Source organism: Paroedura picta, chromosome 8, assembly GCF_049243985.1.
Source record: "Paroedura picta isolate Pp20150507F chromosome 8, Ppicta_v3.0, whole genome shotgun sequence".
In the NCBI taxonomy this organism is placed as follows: domain Eukaryota; kingdom Metazoa; phylum Chordata; class Lepidosauria; order Squamata; family Gekkonidae; genus Paroedura; species Paroedura picta.
The window spans coordinates 67,474,260-67,495,072 of record NC_135376.1 but is presented as its reverse complement, the minus strand read 5'-3'; the positions used below and the strand labels follow the sequence as shown (position 1 = coordinate 67,495,072).

At 40.3% G+C, this 20,813-nt stretch overlaps 1 protein-coding gene across 5 annotated transcripts in view; it reads left to right on the top strand.

Moving 5' to 3' along the window:
* Positions 1-20,813, top strand: part of CFAP46 (cilia and flagella associated protein 46) — a 105,328-nt gene that overhangs the window by 8,582 nt on the left and 75,933 nt on the right. For 4 of the 5 annotated variants that reach the window (XM_077350190.1, XM_077350191.1, XM_077350192.1 and 1 more), the window contains 11 exons: positions 961-1,084; positions 4,966-5,060; positions 6,594-6,695; positions 9,698-9,797; positions 10,696-10,794; positions 11,096-11,286; positions 12,472-12,700; positions 13,264-13,384; positions 17,005-17,128; positions 19,246-19,376; positions 20,511-20,647. In XM_077350190.1, the coding sequence (XP_077206305.1) occupies positions 961-1,084; positions 4,966-5,060; positions 6,594-6,695; positions 9,698-9,797; positions 10,696-10,794; positions 11,096-11,286; positions 12,472-12,700; positions 13,264-13,384; positions 17,005-17,128; positions 19,246-19,376; positions 20,511-20,647 (1,453 nt within the window). Of the gene's footprint in view, positions 1-960; positions 1,085-4,965; positions 5,061-6,593; positions 6,696-9,697; positions 9,798-10,695; positions 10,795-11,095; positions 11,287-12,471; positions 12,701-13,263; positions 13,385-17,004; positions 17,129-19,245; positions 19,377-20,510; positions 20,648-20,813 lie in introns of those variants that run through there. The other variant, XM_077350194.1, reaches the window with a different exon arrangement.

Genomic DNA, 20,813 nt, shown 5'->3' with positions numbered 1-20,813 from the left:
TATGCCAGCCCATGCCCCCACTGTCATTTGATAGGTTGGTGGCGGGAGGAATGGCATGAAAACTGGTGGCTTGCAAAGAAGTGATGCCACTTCCTGGAGAGGACCATAAAGGTTAGGTGTCCACAAACTATAAACAATCAACTTATCATTTAGTGTGCACAGTTTATAAAGTTAAAAAATTAAAAACATTGACAAAGCCCATAGGTTAATCATTGAAATAACATAATGTGCACCATGCCGTGGTAGTCTTGATGCGTTTCGACCCCAAAATAAGACTTCCTCAGAGGTCTGATCCTGAACACACATGTCATGCTGTAGAGAATGCAGATAGCAATGGGTGAGATTGTTCAAAATTCAATGTATTCTCTATGAATAATAAGATCAATTAAAATGGAGCTGACAGGAGATGTCCATTTCTCAAGCATAAGCATCCTTCTCCAAAGCTGCTAAAAGGTTCTGGTATGCGTCAGTAGCTTCTGTGCCTGTATGAAAGCAAATGTTGGGCCGTAATGGCTTGTTGGTTAGGTTTGTTGCTTTTTGTTTCATAACACTTTCCTCTTTTGGGTTTTCTTCCTGGACGTGCCGTAAAGTAACATCCTCTCATCTTCATGACATTCTAGGATTCACTTGGAAACTCTGTGGTAAAACAGTGGTATGTCTGCTATATTCTAGTGTGTCACCAGGATGTGATGATGTCACCCAGGAAGTGTCATGTCTCCACCTTTCCAATCTCCTGCTAGATTACAGCCACTAGCTAGCAACCCTGGTAAAAGGTCTGAATTTTGGGTTAAGAAATGCAAATTAAGAACTAAGCAAAAATATCTCTGGTTCTGTACACAGCTTTGATAAATGTATTTTAATAAAATAATGTGTAGGTTTTGAGTGCACTGTATAATGGTTTAATAGTATTTGTAATTTATAGCAGTCTTGCAAAATGCTGTGTTTTTGTTTACCTTACAGAGAGTTGCTTGAATGTTTCCTGGATGCTTCCAGAATAGAGGATGCTATGATTTTTTTGCCTACTGCAGAAGAATTCATTAAAGAAAATGTTCCAGAGAGATATAAAACAATATTTTCACTAATGGTAACTTTTGAATACTATATAAAAAGCAATTTAGGAGTGAAATCTTCACCTAGATGCTTCACAGTTTATATTGCAATCCTAAACAGAGTGACACCCTTAAAGACCTTGATTGAACTCATGTTTATTGTAGTCCTTTGCAGAACTGATCTCACCTAAAACCATTTCTGATCTATAATAAAATGATGTTGCTGCAAGGGAAGTACAAAATGGATTGTAATATACTCATAAAACAAGAAATAAAGTCAAGGGTGTACCAAGGTGATTTGAATAGTGCATTGTGATATGTGATACTAAAGATCACTGAAATACTATGGGTTGTATTCCATGAACCGTCAGTGGAAAGAGCTGACTACCTTCCCACTTTCACTTCCCCAATGGAGCTCTTTCCAACCATGGGAAATGTACTACCTAGGTGGAGAGATTCATGTACACCAATAGCTATGCTGGATGAATGGCTGTAGTGGGAAGGGGAGAAGGAATCAGCTCGTCTTTTCTGACTCTTGGTGGAGCTCCACTCTTTGACAGGAGTCCTAAGCATTGCTAACATGAAACTAAATCAGCAGGGATGAGCTGATTGGCTCAGCCTCCAGTCATTTTGTTTAACTCCCATATAGCCATCTCTCTGTTGCACAAGGCTAATGACTGTTCTCCCCCCTCATCACTTAGACTGTGTGGTTGCTTTTACACCAGCAGTGACCAGAGGATTTTGAGCCCAGAGTAGCCTCCCCCTCCCCCTTACTAAAACACAGCTTTACAGATAATAGGGAACACTTTCAGCTTGATCACAGTGTGAGTGCCATGCTGAAGACAGCTGAAGTTAGTGATGAGCAGAGAACAGAGATTCATCCCCATCTTCTTATCGTCATTAAGGCAGACACAGCTCTAAAGCTATCCAAACATGAATTAACTTACATTAAGAATAGAGTTCTGAATTCATAAATTTTTTAAAAGCATTTCTTTATGACATTTTTATGCCACCCTTCCACCCCAACGGGTCAACGTGAGAACAGTAAAACATTACAGTTTAAAACATTTACAATTTAAAATAGTTCAATAAAAACACATATGCATATAGCATCAGAACCAGGGAGGATGGCCAGTAATCATTATTGAAGGTTTTCCAGATGAAAACAGGAAAGTCTTCAGCTACTGGCAGAAGACATCAATAGTAGGAGAATACAAGTCGGATGAATGCAGGTCAGATAAATGGGGTCACCAGCACTCTTGATCTAGCAAGCTGTACTGACAGAAAGCAGAATCACACGCAGAGCTGCAGTGTTGATAATAGATATGGCAGTGCTGTTCAAAGAACTGCCTGCAATGGTGCATGAGCCAGGCTAAAATGAGAGAGCTGGAAGCTCACAACAGAGCAGCTAGATGCACACTGTTGATTATACTGTAAGCTGGTTGGCACTACCCTGTGAATGGGTGCATTCTATCCTTTATCTTTGTTAGAGGGTTGCCTGGAAAGAATCAAAAGACACAAGGACAGTGATTCATAATAGTAATAAGAACAATTACAAGTTAGCATTCTGTGCATGGTCAGAAAACTGGCATCACTAACCGTTCTTTCGATCCTTATATCTCTCCTCTCTCGTTCCTTGTGGATTCCCACGAAGTGAGATTCATCTATCAGTGGATATACTGTAGTTACTGTTGCCTTGGAACTCTGTAGTTTCATTTTGGACTGCCGGACAAGACTGATCCTGCAGTATAGGAAGGGTCATGATTGTTTAGCTAGCAGTAGCAATTGTTGGAATGCAACATCGTGGTGATGTTATGCCCACAAAGCTTTAAGGGTGGAGGGCACTTTCTGAGATATAAATGTGCTGACCAGGGTCTTCTGAACAGTTCTTGCATCCACGGGGGCTTGAGAGAGCTGCAGCATTTTTTTTGGGGGGGGGGGCACGGGCCAACTGTGCCTTCCACACACGGATGGTAGAGAACTGCCATTTCTTAGACTAAAATAACAATTGCCAACTGTCTCAATGACCAAGACAGAATTCTTAAAAACCTGGCTAATTTAATAATTGAGCTCATAGCTGTAAATTCTTTCCTCAGAGGCTATTCCCCCCCCCCCCATAGTATTAATTCAGAACCTTTTAACAAAAATACCATTTTTAAATTCAAGGGACTGTCCCTGGTGGCTTAGATTATCTGCATTTCTATAAAGTGGTATAGAACAGTATAGATTAAAGTAAACTAGCACTTTATTATAGTCTGTTTTGTCCATATTTTGTTTATTACGTATATGACATGAAGTAATGGGTACAACCAACTATTTAGTGCTTCATTGCTAGCCCCTGGGAAAAATAGATTTTAATTCTCAGAAATAAACCCTGTTGAATGCAGTTGTTAATGAGAGTATTGCATATCAAATATGTGCCTGTACAACAGGAGCCTCTTGTGGCGCAGAGTGGTAAGGCAGCAGACATGCAGTCTGAAAGCTTTGCCCATGAGGCTGGGAGTTCGATCCCAGCAGCCGGCTCAAGGTTGACTCAGCCTTCCATCCTTCCGAGGTCGGTAAAATGAATACCCAGCTTGCTGGGGGGTAAACGGTAATGACTGGGGAAGGCACTGGCAAACCACCCCGTATTGAGTCTGCCATGAAAACGTCACCCCAAGGGTCAGACATGACTCGGTGCTTGCACAGGGGATACCTTTACCTTTTTACAACAAGTTCTGTACAACTTTTCCACCTATGTGATAGCTGTCCTGTTCCGTTTTCATTCTTATTTTGTTTCCTTCCACATGACCCTTCCTAGAATAAAGGAGAATATATCTTGCATAACATCTCTCATAATGAAAAATGTACTGAACTTCCCACAGCTGTAATATTAATAAAGCTGTAAGAGGAAAGAAAACTAGGTCATGTATTACATGCTGCTCAAAAGTACCTTGAGCAAAGTTGCCTTACTATAGTCTTAAAGTATAATACCAGTTTAAAAATTGCTGTGGAGCTCTGTGTCTGATATGTTCTACTAATCATTTCTTTAACCAACACCCATTATGGTGATTTTCAAATAATGGGCTAAGACCCTGAAACAGGTCATTACTTTCTCTCAGGTGGGCTGCGGAGCCAGGTGATGAATGGTGGAATGGGGTGAACTGGGAGAAGAGTCAGTTGCAAAATTGTACCTAGGAATACATCCTGTTGCACATTCATGCTATATGTTCATAAATACTAAACATAACTTACAAGCGGGGGGGGGGGTCTTCAAGGTCTTGTGGAAGGAACATCTAATTTTTTTCCTCCCCAGTACCTCCTCTATCCCAACTAACCTGTTTTTATCTGTCCTCTGTCTTCAGTTTACTCTCCTTCCTTCTTTGGCAGCTTTTCTTCAGGGAAACTCTGGCCAAGTGTGTGATGCCACCTAAGCCATGCCCTGTTGTGTGGTGGAGAACCAGCAAGGATCTGCAAGGAATAGTTCACTTTCCCCTGTATCTCCTCTCCATGCCATTTCCTCTTTCCCTTCTCCTGGCAGTGCCACTATTCTCATTTTCCCCTGCTTCCCTTTCTTCCCACCAACCATGGACTCCTGTCTTCAGCTATATTTATTATTTATTTACTTCATTTTGTATCTTGCCTTTCTCCACATTACATCATTCTCCTCTCTTCTGTTTTATCCTCACAAGCACCCTGTGTGAGGTAGGTTAGGCTGAGAGTGGGTGACTGGTGATCTTTCACAGCAACCTGGCCCTCTTGGATTCACCACTAGGATAGTAGCTGGTGAATACTAGCCAGTCAGGCCACAGCATATACCCTCAGTCTCCATGAATTAAAAACTTTTAAAAAAGGATTTTGATCCTTGTTATCTTGCTCTCTGCTGATACGTCCCTGTTGCTTGAAGCAGTGATAAAGCTATTGTACTTATCTGTAGGTGCGTCACAAATTAGTAGACCCTATAGACCTAGAAGAAGATATTGAAAATTCGGTCAGTCTGATGATCATTTATAAAATCCAGACCATTAAAACGTAAGTATTGTACTTGAATGTCTTGAGTCTCCTCTATATCTCTAGATATGGGTTTGGATCTGAAGGGCCAAGAATGAATGGGGGGGGGCACTCTAGGTGCAGGCTGTACTCAGAGACAGAGAGAATTTCCATGCAGCACTGGAGCCATTTTTCTCTCCCTGATCCTCCTCCGTATTTGTATCCAGCAGCAGTGGCTGGGAAGTTACATGCATGATTTGGATCATTTTGTACTCAGTTGCTACCTTGTGTGCCAATTGTGATACTTCCCAAGATGAGCAGGTGATGACTTACCACAATCTTGATTTAAACAAGGCAGACCAATGTACCTGTAGTGAGTATCATGTCTTCTCTTGCCTTAGCTTCATTTGGCAGGCACTTATTAAAACCTTGGGGTTTTTTGCTGAGTTACATCTTTTCACTTGACAAAGCCAGATGTTTTAACAACTAGAGAACTGATCCCCAACATGGCAGTCTGACCATCATGGTGGTTGCCTCTTAGCACCCATGTGCTTCTCCAAAAAAAGTGTTTTCTCCAAAGTGAAAAGACATTTCTGGCTTTCCTCCATCTCGTTGGAGCAGGAGGTGCTTCTGAAGAACTTAGGAGCACTCCGTCATCACAGGAAGATGCTAGTGATTGGCTCAGAACCCCATCACCATCTGTGGCAGCCATCTTATCCTCAGAATTCCAAACTCAGGTTCAGTAAGATTATAGACCCAACGACTAGAGGAAGAAAAGAAAAGTATAGTTATTTGAATTATTTTTGTTTGATTCATATTCTGCTCATAAATCACCTTGATGGAGGAGAAATGTGGCAGAATTCATATCCAGCAGTGGATACCCTTCAAGGCCCAGGAGAGAAAGTGTGCTTGCCCACCCTAGATGGTGTGTAACTGATGGCTACACAATCCACTAGGTATGATTTTTGATACATCCCTATCTATGGAGACCCAAGTCGCCAAAGTAGCACAGCTGGTGTTTTACAATCTTTGCCAAGCTAAACTACTAGCACCCTACCTGTCCTCTGAACACCTACCACAGTGATTCATGCAATGGTCACCTCTAGGCTGGGTTACTGTAACACACTCTGCAGGGCCTGTCTCTTATCCAGAGATTGCAACTGGTTTAAAATGCAGTGGCATGGGTTCCCACCACAACACCATGGAGAGCCCACATTCAGTCTGTTCTCAGGCAGTTGCATTGACCCCTGGTTGAGTTCTGGATCAGGTTCAAGGTTTTGGTTTTAACCTTCAAGACCATTAGTGGTCTGGGTCCCATGAACCTGAGGTACCACCTGGCTGGCTATGCCCACCCCCCGTAGAGCTTATTCCAGCGGCGATGGAATCCTATGCACTTTATACTTTTAAATTGTTTTAACTGTTTTAATTGTCTAATGTTATAATGCAATCCTTATATATTGTAAACTGCTCTAAGCCAGTATCCGGAAGGACAATCATACAAATCCAAATATAAAATTTAAAAAATGCTTCCCCCCCCTAATTTGTTAACCATCTACATGTCCTATGTACTTGCAGACAGTTAGATGCAAATGAGATTCCAGAAACAGCTGGTGCAGAATTGACTCATATATATGAATTGTTGAAAGAGAATAGAAAGAAACTAACTGCTAACGAAAAGTAAGTTCGATGTGTTAAAGTTTTGGCAGCTCTGTCCATATCTGTTTTATTGATTGTTATTTATTATTTATTGTGATCAGGAGAATAATCAGGTCAGGCCAAATTATCATTTATCATTTGCCTTTTGGCCACAATCTCTTCCGGCGCTTAAAGAAGGCTCCTTCCCAAGGACCCAATAAAAATAACAGACTTACTTTATAAGGTGTCAGTCAAGGAGTAACTCAGCAGCCAAGTGACATAAAGAGAAGCTGAAAAAGCCAAGCTAATAATGGCAAAGGTTCTGTAATATTTATTAAGAATGTGCCAGAGTCAAAACAAGTCCCGGATTATGTAACTCGTTTTCAATACTGTAATTTGTCTTCTTCATAAATTTACTGTTTATTTTATAAATTTACCAAAAAGGCTCCTCAAGGGGATTGTTAAGAATTAAGATGCAGAATTAACAATCTTAATTGGGAACCCATGGACTGTGACTCAGATTTCATTTTGCTGCTTTCAACCAATACAGAATTTACTTTTGCCTTTCTGCATTTCCCCCTTATTTGTATAATCCTAATCCTATTGTATCATTTCTTGAAAATTTCATACTACCTGATTGCTTTGTTTTATACTGTGTAATCCACCTTGAGTTTCAGAGGGGAAAAAAGCAGGCTATTAAATAAAGTGATGGGAAGCAAAGTTTCTGAGCAATGACTGCATTCTTCAGGCCACTTAGATCATTTCAGGAGGCTTATATTACTGTGCAGTGTGTTTTCAGAATTGTTGCTAACAATATTTTTAGTACGGGATGCGCCATTCATGAATATTTATTGGTGAAAGTGAAAAGCAACCATTTTTAAAAATCTGATAAATATTCTAATCAATGAGTTGATCCAGGCTCCTCCTCCTCACTACAGTCTACTGATCTCTACAAAATGCTGCTCTTGGGGGACAGGAGAACCTGAGGAATGGTCAGAAGGGGGAGTCTCTAATGAGAAGGAGGAATAAATAGACATTACTCATTTAATCTGCACTACTGTGGAATATCCAGAAGTACAGGCAGGATTTCAAAGAGGCAGAGGAACTAGAGATCAAATTGCCAACATATGCTGGATCATGGAGAAAGCTAGGGAGTACCAGAAAAACATCTACTTCTGCTTCATTGACTATGCTAAAGCCTTTGATTGTGTGGAGCACAACAAATTGTGGCAAGTTCTTAAAGAGATGGGAATACCAGAGCTTCTTATTTGTCTCTTGAGAAACCTATCTGCATGTCAAGAACCAACAGTGAGAAAGGCGGGGTTAGATGAGTCACAAATTGGGATCAAGATTGCAGGGAGAAATATCAACAACCTCAGATATGCAGATGATACCACTCTAATGGCAGAAAATGAAGAGGAACTAAAGAGCCTGTTGCTGTGGGTGAAGGAGGAGAGTGCAAAAATAGGCTTGAAACTCAACATCAAGAAAACGAAGGTCATGGCATCCGGCCCTCTCAATTCCTGGCAAATAGATGGGGAAGAAATGGAGGTAGTGGGCTCCAAGATCACTGCAGATGGGGACTGCAGCAAAGAAATTAAAAGATGCTTGCTCCTGGGGAGGAAAGCTATGGCAAATCTAGACAGCATCCTAAAAAGCAGAGACATCACCCTGCCAACAAAAGTGCGTTTAGTCAAGTCTAGGGTATTCCCAGTTGCAATGTATGGCTGTGAAAGTTGGACCATAAGGAAGGCCGAGCGTCAAAGAATTGAGGCTTTTGAACTCTGGTGCTGGAGAAGACTCTTGCAAGTCCCTTGGACTGCAAGGTGAACAAACCAGTCAGTCCTAGAGGAGATCAGCCCTGACTGCTCCTTAGAAGGTCAGATCCTGAAGATGAAACTGAAATACTTTGGCCACCTCATGAGATGGAAGGACTCCCTGGAGAAGACCCTAATGGGAGCGATCGAGGGTAAAAGAAGAAGGGGACGACAGAGAATGAGGTGGCTGGCTGGAGTCACTGAAGCAGTCGATGCAAACGTAAATGGATTCTGGGGAATGGTGGAGGACAGGAAGGCCTGGAGGATCATTGTCCATGGGGTCGCGATAGGTCGGACACGACTTCGCACCTAACAACAACAACAACAACAACTGTGGAATAAGAAAGAGTGATTTAGAGATTGCTTGTGAAAATGGACTGTATGATATATATATTAAAAAGACAGCAGAATTGGTTGAAATTTGTGAAGGCACATAAATTATGCCTTCACAAAAAAAAAAAAACTTTTTTTCATTGTATGGAATGAAATCCCCAAATGTGAACAATCCACATAAATTCTAAATGGCAGGCAATCATAGTGAACCAAATTGTCTGCTGAACAGCTTCTGCAAATTGCTGTACTTCATCCTCTTGCCTGAGATAACCTTTTCCTTCTAGTAAAAATATACAGCACTACAAAGACTTTTGGCTCCTTCAGACAATAACAACAATAAAAAAAACCCAAGTAAGTACATGCCCATAGAGATATGCTAGAGTGGAGAGGAACACAAGAAAATTCTTGGTGCCATGGTCAGTGTCAGCATATCCTGAGGTTGGGGTGACTCCCTAACAATGCATACCACATTTTATTTCAAGTATTCTGTTTCATTTACATAGCAACTTAATGCACTAGCTATCCAGTACATTTTTGTTCCACCTTTTCTCCAATGAACTCTGTACAACCATTCTGCAAAGTATGTTCAGAGTGTGATCGGCCAAAGGCTCTGCAGAAAGAGTGGAGACATGAACCAGGGTCTCCCAGATCATAGTCCCTCCCTCTAAGGCAGGGGTAGTCAACCTGTGGTCCTCCAGATGACCATGGACTACAATTCCCACGAGCCCCTGCCAGCATTTGCTGTCAGGGGCTCATGGGAATTGTAGTCCATGGACATCTGGAGGACCACATGTTCACTCCACCTGCTCTAAGGCACAAGTTCTAATTTGCTCAGGTATAATATTAATCACCAGTTTTACTCTAAATGTTTCTATTTTTATTCTATTTTTGCAGATTTTCTTTGCTGATGGAATTGGCTCGTCTTTCCTTGAGTCTAGGCTGTGTATCTGTTGCATTTTCATGTCTATCTGCTTTACAGAAGTTTAAGATTAAAGTGAGTCTTAGTTAATTCTTTCACCGCTGTGTTTTTAAGGAAGCTGTCCTTACTGTGGTACATTTTCTTCCTTTTGTACATGAAATAACATGCACTGAAGTAAAAATAACATATTGACCAACCAGAGCTATCTCCTGTTAATTATTATCAGAGACCATGGGAGGCACTGTTCCCCAGAAACATTAACTGCAAATACTAAGTAAGGGGAATGCATCTTTGAAAACATTAAAATTTACACCTAAATGGGGCATCCATAAGTTTTAGAGATGGGAAAGTTGTGGTCATGCTGTACTTATGCTATACATAACTGCACAGGAACTAGCTGTAACATGCATCTTGTAATGGATTAGTGAACAGACCGTAAGAAAACCACAGCTCTTCCACAATATGGCGTATTATATCCAGTCATGCCTCCACAAGCCCTTGCCTTTCACAAAGCCATGTGTGCTGATTGGTGTCTGGCCTGGAAATGGAAGAGGTAGAGGCTGTGAAGTGTACCCATCCTTGTGCTACTTGCCCTATCCCCTTGATACTTAAACACATGTTAAGTAATAGCATGTTAAGTAACTAATATACATTAGTGAAGGCAGCAGGTCTCCTAGCACACATATCTGTTAATGGGCAATCTCCACCCGTATCAGATGGTCATCAAGGTTGTGGTGATGCAACTGTAGGCTAGAGTGTTTGCACAATACGAAAATGCCTACCTGATATGGTGACATTTTTCAGAATGCTGGTAATTTTGCCATTGTGTGAAATAAAACTTATATGAGAGTGCCTGCAGCCCACTTGTTCCTAGAACGAGAAATGAAACACTCAGCAATTAAAACTTCTAAGAGCATTAGAATTGAACTGTGATCATTTGCATTCATTGAAGTGACTTTATTTCTATTATTAGGACCAAGGAAAGCAAATTGAATTAGAATGCTTGGAATGCGACTATGAAGTACAACAACTTGGAGATAAAATTGCAACTTATTCTAAAAGTGTTGTTGAGGTATGTTCATTCCTTTGTTTGCATTCCTTTAATTGGTACTGCTTTTATGCAGACGTTAGCCTCCTCAATCCCTTTTTCTAAAGCATCAGTATAGCCAGGGGCAAATAAGAAAAATGTTCCAGCTACCAGGGGAGAGGAAAGTGGAGTTTCCAATGGTAGTTTCTGGAGACTGGGAATTCTGCCTTGTAGTGAGCTGTCTGTGAATAGGGAGCACAATTTCTTTGACGTATTATCCCAGAGAACATTCTGGGATCCAGAGAACATTCTTTCTATGGGTAAAATATATTGTTCATTCTTGTAGGTTCAACTAAAAGTAATACAGAAACTTGATCTGATTTTGATTCGTGCAATTCGTCTGAAAGATTCAAATGTTATTCAGGCAGTCTGTGCTACCCAGTGGAATCTCTGTTTACCATTGCTGCAACACAATTTGCAACAATATGTACGGAAATCATTGCTTGCTATAGCTGAGATTCTGGAAAAGATTGACAGGTAAATTGGGGCACCATATGCACTCTAATGTGTTGTTTTACAATACTAGGTAACCCGTGTACAGACTTTTGAATCGAGAGTAACTTTATAGTGAATCAGAGAATTGATCCATCAAGCACAAAGCTTGCTGCTTTGATTGGCAACAGCTGTACAGTATGTCAGGCAGGGTTTTTGGCTAGTCTGGTTACATTAAATTATTTGAACTTGAGGTATTAGGAATTTAACCTGGACCATGTACAAGCAAAACATGATTTTACTGCTAGAATATAACTTTTCTCTGATAGATTGTCTATGAGACTTGAACAAATTCATCTAAAATAAAATTGGATATTATACATTCTCCTGGATACTTTGAAAATTATGGCTTCATTCAGGTGTTATGGCAAACTGTAAATGAGATTTGAAACAACAGGAACAAAAACAGTTTATTGTGCCCATGTGGTCCCCTTATCTCTCATCTCCTCACCTTCCCTACTCATCCCTTCATACAATTCATATTTGAATGAAAGCTCCTATGTTAACTGGACTTGGTTCAGTTCCCACAGACTATGATTCTAAATTGGAATTAATCAAAATCTGAATAAGGAGGGGACTGTGAGAATAAAGAAAGTCTATCTTAGGGAAACTTCCCTGCCTCCCTACTCTTTTCCTACTGCCACATGATGGGGCTGCTGAGAACAAATGTTCCTGGGAAAGTGGCTCACCACTTCTGCCAAGTACTTGGAAATGATATCATGTCACGTCACCATGCTTTTACCATAGTTTTGGCAGATTTCATGCCAACATGATTCAGATTCAGAGTACCTTTATTGGCCAACATGATGACATTGTTTTGGCTCTTCCTGCTCCTTGCTCCAGTTTCCAATGCCTGATTTCATACTTTACCAGGAATTGCAGGTTGTTTGTAGGTGTCTTAGATCAGGAAACCTTTATCAGGAAAAGTGAGAAGCAAACAAGTGTGTCCATTGCAGCTCAATTGAGTTGCAATTTGTCATAACATCTAAAAGGTAGTCTATACCGCTGTTTGAGAAACAGTTCTTGTATTTAAACTCTATAATGTCATCATTACCAGGCAAATTCTAATATGGAGAAATCCTAATAGTGTTAGGATTTGCATAAATATAAAGCTAGGTGTAACAGTTTTAAACCATTTTCATTGAAAATGGTTATGGTTGTGTTTCCTAGCATGCTGATACTTTTACGTTGTCAAGTTCACATGGAAATTGCTCACATTGAAGAAAAGGGAGACAGAATTGAGGCTGCTATGGAACATTTGCAAAAAGCCATCTATCTCGATAACAACGGACAATATAGTGAATACCTTAAAATGGCGTTCCATCGACTTAATTTAAACACCATTTTGTACAAGTCACCAGAACGTGTAGAAGACCAAGCAAGTTTGATGGTTGAACAGGTAACAGTCAGATAAGTTACTGAAGAATACCAAACAGAGCCAGAGTCACTGCATATTTTAGGGAATTCTTGGATATAACAACAAAATTTGATGCCGATGGCATCTTTAAGACCAAAATATTTTGGGCTATTACTGACCAATGTGGCTATCCTTGTTAGACATAACAGTAATCATAGAATCATAGTTTGAAGGGGCCATACAGGCTATCTAATCCAACCCCCTGCTCAATGCAGGACCAGCTTAAAGCATCCATGATGCTATAATATAAAATTGTCTATAACTTGATTAGGATTGGGTCATTTGAAATTTATTTATATAATTTTATATTAATATTATGCCCTATCTCTACAGACTTTGGGCAAACTAAATGCCAATTATGTGCTGCTTCTACTTGACTTTGGAATTGTTTCCAATGACGTTAATTTTTAACATTTTTATTGTTTTGTGAGCCACTTTTAGAATCTTATGGGAAGGGTGTCCACGAACATATTTTAAATCATTACAAGTTATTAAATACCACTTAAGCTGCTACCATATAATAATTTATTATTCCATTTGTATAGGCAAAGAAAGGAACACCAAAAGATAGTGTGAGGAAAAAAAGGTCTTTGTTGGTGAATGCAGGCCTCGCACTGGCTCCTGAGGCATTTCAGATTGTCCTGGATAGTGAAAACGAAGCTAAAGGTAATACATGTTTGTAAAAAGATTAGGTAGGAAGTGATGTGAAAGACCTCAACCCGAGAACTGCTGCCAGTCCAAGTAGATGATAGTGACTCTGATGGACAGCTTCATGTGTTCATATGTGTACTAGATAGAATATTAGACATGGACTATAAATGCCCAAGGTCTTTCTGTGTCATGGGTGACTCTGGGTTAACCCAAGCCTACTTCTTAATTTTGTTGTGAGGGTAGTCAGAAAAGGACCATGTGCTTTGAACTCCTTGGAGAAGAGACCCGTGTGATACAAGTTCAGTGATCTTTGTAACACGTTTTATTATCTCATTATGAAACAGTTCACAATGTGGCAGATTCCAGAAGAAATCCTGTTTTTCTGCTTCTAGCCTCCTCCTCTGTGTATCGTTAGAATACAGCTGGTTCTAGTATAAATTAGGAAGGGGAAATGTAGTCTGGTTTTTCTCTTCAAATGGGATAATACCTTAAGACTGTCACCTATCATTCTTTAGTGCTAGGTGAAGCTTGTTTTCAAATGTTGCACTTAAATTAGTTTTACCTCATTCCAGGACAGTTTGATCTCTGATAACTATCACTTGGGCAATCTAAAGTTTTTCAGTTTGCATTTAATAGACTTTGTATGAATTAGAGATGAGTTCTACCACCAGTATTGAGTCTGCCATGAAAACACTAGAGGGCATCACCCCAAGGGTCAGACATGATCCAGTGCTTGCACAGGGGATACCTTTACCTTTACCTTTACCTTTACTAAAAAAGGTAAAGGTATCCCCTGTGCAAGCACCGAGTCATGTCTGACCCTTGGGGTGACGCCCTCTAGCGTTTTCATGGCAGACTCAATACGGGGTGGTTTGCCAGTGCCTTCCCCAGTCATGACCGTTTACCCTCCAGCAAGCTGGGTACTCATTTTACCGACCTCGGAAGGATGGAAGGCTGAGTCAACCTTGAGCCGGCTGCTGGGATTGAACTCCCAGCCTTATGGGCAAAGCTTTCAGACGGCTGCCTTACCACTCTGCGCCACAAGAGGCTCTTTACCTTTACTAGTTGCTACTAAAACATGGATTCTTAAAACTGAAAATAATGTTGCTTTAAATGTAGATTTCCACTTCACCTAGCAAAACACTCATTGCCTTGTTAAATAATTAGCTGTTTTTAAATGACAATTACTAACTGCTATATTGAACCAAATATTTGGCTTGGTCAGTATCTTATTTTGTCCTACTTGAATTCCTTAAAAAAATACATTCCGTTTGTGTGGTCTTGAAGGCACGGAATAACTGTTTAGTAGTTTTAAATCAGTAGCATATCAATGTGGCAATATTCTCAAACAATTTAGCTGAATTCTTGTAATTTAAACCAGTTAACCTACCCCATACATTTTTCTACATAGGAAACAACCCAGCCCTTTGGCTGCCTAGGGTCACACTATATTCAAGGATGTACCGGGATAAGAAATTTGGGGAGGTGGCATGGTCTGTTAATTATAATAACAAGTCAATGACCATATTATAACCATTTTTGCCCAAGAATTATTTCCTTTGAGGGTCAATTAAAAATTCAATAACATGTGTTTTGCGAAAATTCCCTGTGTACTCTTAAATTTATGTGCTTCATAGTTTCCAATTTATTTTAATCAATGAGAAATGAAATAATAAATGGTCTATATATGCTAAGAGCAGAATGCAGGTGAGAGAGAGCAGGCTACTAAATGAACAGCAGTGGGTTGGTGGAGGAGGGGAGCATGCATAATATTCATTAATTGCCCAATTCAGCGCATCTTCCTGATCTTTCCTATGAGAGCATACAGGGAAAGGATGCAAAGCAATTCTTATCTGCTGAGTCCAATCTTGTACACATGTGAGAGTTTCTTTGCTGTTGTTTCTTGCAACTTGGAGCAGATTGTTATACCAAGTTTGAAAATTGTCTTAACAATACAACTATAAACTGGTCTGTGGGGATGAGGTGTTTAATCTCTATTCCGCTCTCCGTTCTGGAGAAGCCAGATTGTCCTCCTTACTACATAGAGTATACATTTGTGGCAAACCTTGATTGCATAGTTAATAGATATTTTCAGACTGTGTTATGGGGAAAGGTTGAAAAACATAGTTTGTGATGACTCTCTGCAACTCTGATTTCATGTGGGAATATTTTGGGAGGCCTATTCAAGAAAAACATTGTACCTGCCAAATATCTTCCATCAACAGGCATTTTCACATAGAACTATTATTCCTTATACTTTTAGGGGATAGCTGGCTGGCTATCAGCTCTGTGACGCCTAATATGTCATAAATATGCTAAAATTCCATCTATTTTAAAAGTTAAAGCTGTTTATATAGCTTGGCAGGTTGCTTGAGGTTCAGATTAAAACTTATTCAGCCATCACAATGTCAAGGACTATAAATGAAAGCTGTTCAGGGTCCTGCCTCATCAGATTTGTTGGAAAGCCGCATCTAGTATTCTTAGAGGAAGTATTACTGTGGTGTCATTATACTGCTGAAATAATCCATGTTTGACATGTCTTCATTGCAAGAGTCATTTTCCACCTGAGGGCTCAGCTCAGTCTCCTGTTGTATCTTGTATCTGTCAGTATAAGTTCTTGTCTGTATCACTTGTAATTAGACTGGTAAATAATTCATTTCCTCCCTCACATCCTCTGTTCTCTCTCCGTCTTTCTCTTTTTCAGTAGCTTTAAAACCAATAAATTGCAGTGTTAGTATCTGTGGAAGAACAGTGTTGAGCCCAGAATGGGGACAGGTCAGGGAAGAAAAGGAGCATGACAGAATTGGGGGAAACTAGGCCTCAGCTTTATTGATTTCATATTCCTCAGGTCTTGACATGGTTGCAGTTCAGTGAGGCATTGTCTGGGAAACAATGGGTGCGGCTGAGAGCCCAACTGTGCAATGATCTCCACAACATACCTCTTCAGGATAACCAAACAAGGAGTGCTGGTATTAAGAAGAGAAGCCATGGAAACTACACTTCCTATGCACCAACTTCTTGGGGGCAATGTTGATAACCCAGGTTATGAAAATGGCTGCCATATATCTAACCCCCACCCCACAGAGCTCCTCAAGGTCACTCCCTTTTTGGGGTCCTGCAGAGATCCCACCCCTGCATAGCCCTGTAAATTGTTCCCCAGACAAATGTCTATATACTCACCAGCACAGAGCAGAGCGTAGTAGTCTCACCTCCATCTCCCCTACACTTCCTTTGCCTGTCCCATAACCATACACCTTGCAAAGGAGATAAGGCATGGGCAGCAACATGGGATCCTGCAGGCAGGAGTCCACACAGGGTGCCACCACCCCAAATCAGTCTTCTTTCTCCTGGGGCAAAATGGCAGGGAACTGTTAATGCTCTTTCAGCACACATTATGCAGATTGAGATGGCGTATAAATTCTTGATTTGATCACTCTGAATTTATTTCCTGCTCTTGAATTACCAGTCACAATTTTGCTCTAACCCATGAACCACTATGCCTCCACAGGATTTGTCCAACTTTTAGTCCACAATTATTCACTCAGTATTTAAGTCATTGTAGAGGTATGCTTGTGAAATTACCATACTATTATCATAGTGGGAAAATGTATGCGTTGTTATCTTTTTTTATTCAGTTGCCTCAAGCAAAAGTAAGGGTCAAATCAGTTACCTCTGTGCAAAAGCTGAGCATCATAGCCGAAGTGTTCAGAAAGCAGAAGGACACTTGAAGCGAATGCGAAATGAGAATGAAAAAGAAAGGTAATTATTGTAGACAACTGGTAAAATAAATGTTTTTGGTGTCTTTCAAGGGCAAATTCTTGCAAAGGAAGAGGTTCTTGATAACTGTTAAACATCGAGGTCTTGCAAAGGTGTATTTTTTGTCCTGGAAGCATATGTAATCTCCCAGTACCATTCATCTCATGAAATGACATTACTATCCCCTACCTGAGTCTCCTTCCTTCTCAGAATGCCTTTCTTGATTGGGACCAGTTCGTCTGCTCTCTTTACACATCTTGCACACAGATATAATGTCTGAGCTTGGCCCACCACACTGCAGAAAAACTGAATAATGACCTTAAATTGATTTGTCCGAATGTATTTGGATGGTCAAAATCATGTTCCATATAACATCATCAGAAAGCTCTTGCATTTAAATAAATGTGTAATCTCCTGATTCAGTTGTTAGCTATCTGTCCCTGAGATACCACTACTACTTAGAGCCACACCCTTTTGCTTCAAATGGTAAAGTTATTGAGATCAAAATGTTAAAGGAGAAATTCTAAAGCTTTAGGATCCTTATCTGTTAATTACAGAGTTAGCTATCACCATATGTATGTGGGAGGGGGCTACTGGACAAAACGTAGACCATCCTTTCTCAACTTTTTTACTGTTGAGAAATGCCTGAAACATTCTTCAGGCTTCGAGATACCCCAGAAGTGGCACAATTGTGCAGAATATGGTTGAAAAACATAGCTCTGTACGTGCTCCCCTTCTCACCCCCTCCAGGCCCATCATTGGCCATTGTGGGAGGGGAGCAGGTTGACATGACCATATATGTTCATATTGCCCAATAAATGCTTAACACATCTTTAAAATATATTAAAAACTAATTAACCCCTACCCATTCAGGAAACCCTTCTAGGGTTGTCAAGAAACCCCAGGGTTTGCAATAAAACAGATACTTTGAGGTCACCTATTGAATGTCCTGGAAGGCTGAACTGTTCTTCTATATGTTTCTCAGTCTCATGCATAACTTTGGAACTGGATGTCATCAATAAACTGATTACGCCAAGCTCTATCTGTCTCTATCCAAATCTCCTGCTGCTGCTCTATCCAAATCTCCTGCTGCTGTGGTAGAAGTCTTGAACCAGTGCCTGACCATTGTAGTTAAATGGCTAAGAGAGAACTGAATCCTGATAAAACAGATGCTAGTTGAGAAAGCTGAAGCCTTGAAGGACATTATACTTTTCACCTTTGATGGAGTTCAGCTGACCCTTGGTGACTTAGTTAAAACTAGGGTCTATACTGGATCCAGCAATGCTGCTGTAAACACAAGTTCATGCAGCTACAAAAATGCTATCTTTCAGCTTTTCAAGCTTGGACTATGACTCCCAGCTTTGGCTCAGCCATCTAGCCACCTGCATCTATGCCATGGGTCTGAAGTCTACTCAGAGACTCCAGTTAGTATAGAGTGCTACAACTTGGTTATTACTTACACATTACTTGCACATTACTTCCATTTTACTGTCACTCAGTTGGCAGCCCATTTTCAGTTCAAGGTGCTATCACATACAAAGCTCTGCTTGGCCTTGGGCTCTCATATCATCACCTCTCCTCCTATGTAGCACCACAACAGATTTTATCATCTGTTTAAGTCCATTTGCAGATACCACACCACAAGCACAGAAGATCAACAGCCATCCCTATGGGTGCTTTGTCCGGTGTGACTCCAGACTGTGGAAGTCAGGAAAGCTCCTGTGTTCTTGTCGCATTGCAAACTGTGTAATACAGGGCAGCTTTTCTATAAATAGTTTAGAAAAGTGCTTTATAAAGGGAATGTATATATGAATTATAGAGCCAGTTTGTTGTAGTGGTTGTCTTCATTGTATCTATGCTCAGTATCTTGCCTAATATAATGTGCTCACTTTGATTTCAGCTACCTTAATCCTAGTACATTGTTCATTCGATGTCTCCTCATATTGATTGTCTCAATCTACATATGTCTCTTTGTATGTCTCAGCGAGGAAAGCAAACTATACAGTTAACAACAATGAGAAAGAGGAGAATGTTAAAATACTGTATGTTTGGGCATTGTTTGTTCCATCTTTTTTCCTCCTTGATATTACGGAATTATTGAAATTTTTGTATTGGTATAGAATGAGACTGTGGTCAGAAATAGCAAAAACCGCACGGAAACAAAGTGTATGGGATGTGTGTAGAGCTGCATGTAGATTCTGTCTCTTATATGATGACAGCCGAATGAAAAAGGAGTCGAAACGCAAAAAAGGTAATCACCTCATCCGTTATATTTTAGGGGGTATAAAAGCGAAATGCATGATTATGTTTTCCCTTAATGAACAGAGTAGAAGGCTGCATAAGATGTTTTAATAAATAAATAAATAGGGAAATTACAGTCACCTGCCTCCATGCCTATGAGTACATTAGCAAATCCATGTTTCTTGGCAGCTGAGACTAGGGACGTGTGATTCAGCTCAGATAAAAACTTGAATCAAAGCGGATTTAGGGCTTTTTCTGGCTTATCCAACCTGAATCGCAATACCCATTAGCTTAAATCAGGAGTAGCCAAACTGTGGCTCTCCAGATGTTCCTTGGACTCATGGTAATTGGGCCCATTAACATCTGGAGAGCCACAGTTTGGCCACCCCTGGTTTAAATGAACCAAATCATAGAAGCCGGAAGCAATTTGGGCTTGATTCGGCTGATTGAGAAGGACCCCACCAAACAGCTGATCCTCAGGATAAGCTGTTTGGCAGGGTCTTTAAATGTCTCCCGAACAGACCTGTTTGAAGCTGCAGAGAGCCTGCTTTCCGCAGCCTCAAAGGGGCCTGCTGGGGAGAAAGACCCCGCAAAACAGCTGATCCTTAAATATCTCTCCAGCAGACTGATGCTGCAGAGAAAGCCAGCTCTCGCAGCATCAGCTGTTTGTCAGGTTCCAAACCCAAATCATGGGAACCTGAATCAGTGTGCTGAGCCAGTGATTCGGATATACTTTAATCAATATGGGATGCATCAAAATCATGCAAATTTTTTTTAACATGCACATCCCTGGTCGAGACTTACTATAGAACCTTCTGCTTTTGTTTCTGCCACTCTCTGGTTCCATTCTGCCTCCCCTCCAGTTCTGTTCTGGACTTTTTCCTTGAAGTCAGAGGCTCTATCCTCAGACCCTGCTCATGTACAAGATTTCTTAACTGGCCATTAGATTTAGAATTTATAGTTTGTTTTTAAGAGGTTGCTAATGTAATGATAGCATAAATTTCCCCTTAAAAAAAGAAGAATTCAAATGAGAACTTTGGGTTGCACTATTATATAAAAATATTTTGTTGTTGAAGCTGGAGGCTAACATTTCAATTTTCAAAAAAAGGCATATTGTCAGTATTACAATTTAATTTTCTCTTAGTATTCAAGAAGAAAAGTACAACAGAAGTTGACCAAGAAGAGAATGTACAGACAGAATCACCCTTGCCCAATAAAGTATTCTCTCTGGAAAGAGATTTACTCAGAACATTAGCAGAAATAAGATTCATTAATGCAGAGGTAAGTAGTTTATCTGTGTAATTCTAAAAGCACCAAGGAGTCAACTCCACTGAATAAGCCAGAGTAGGATTCTAAGTAGGCCTGTCCAGGATTGCTAGTATGTATCTACATGCTAGTTTAGCTCAGGTGGCTACATATGGAAAAAATTGAACTATTTTGACACAAA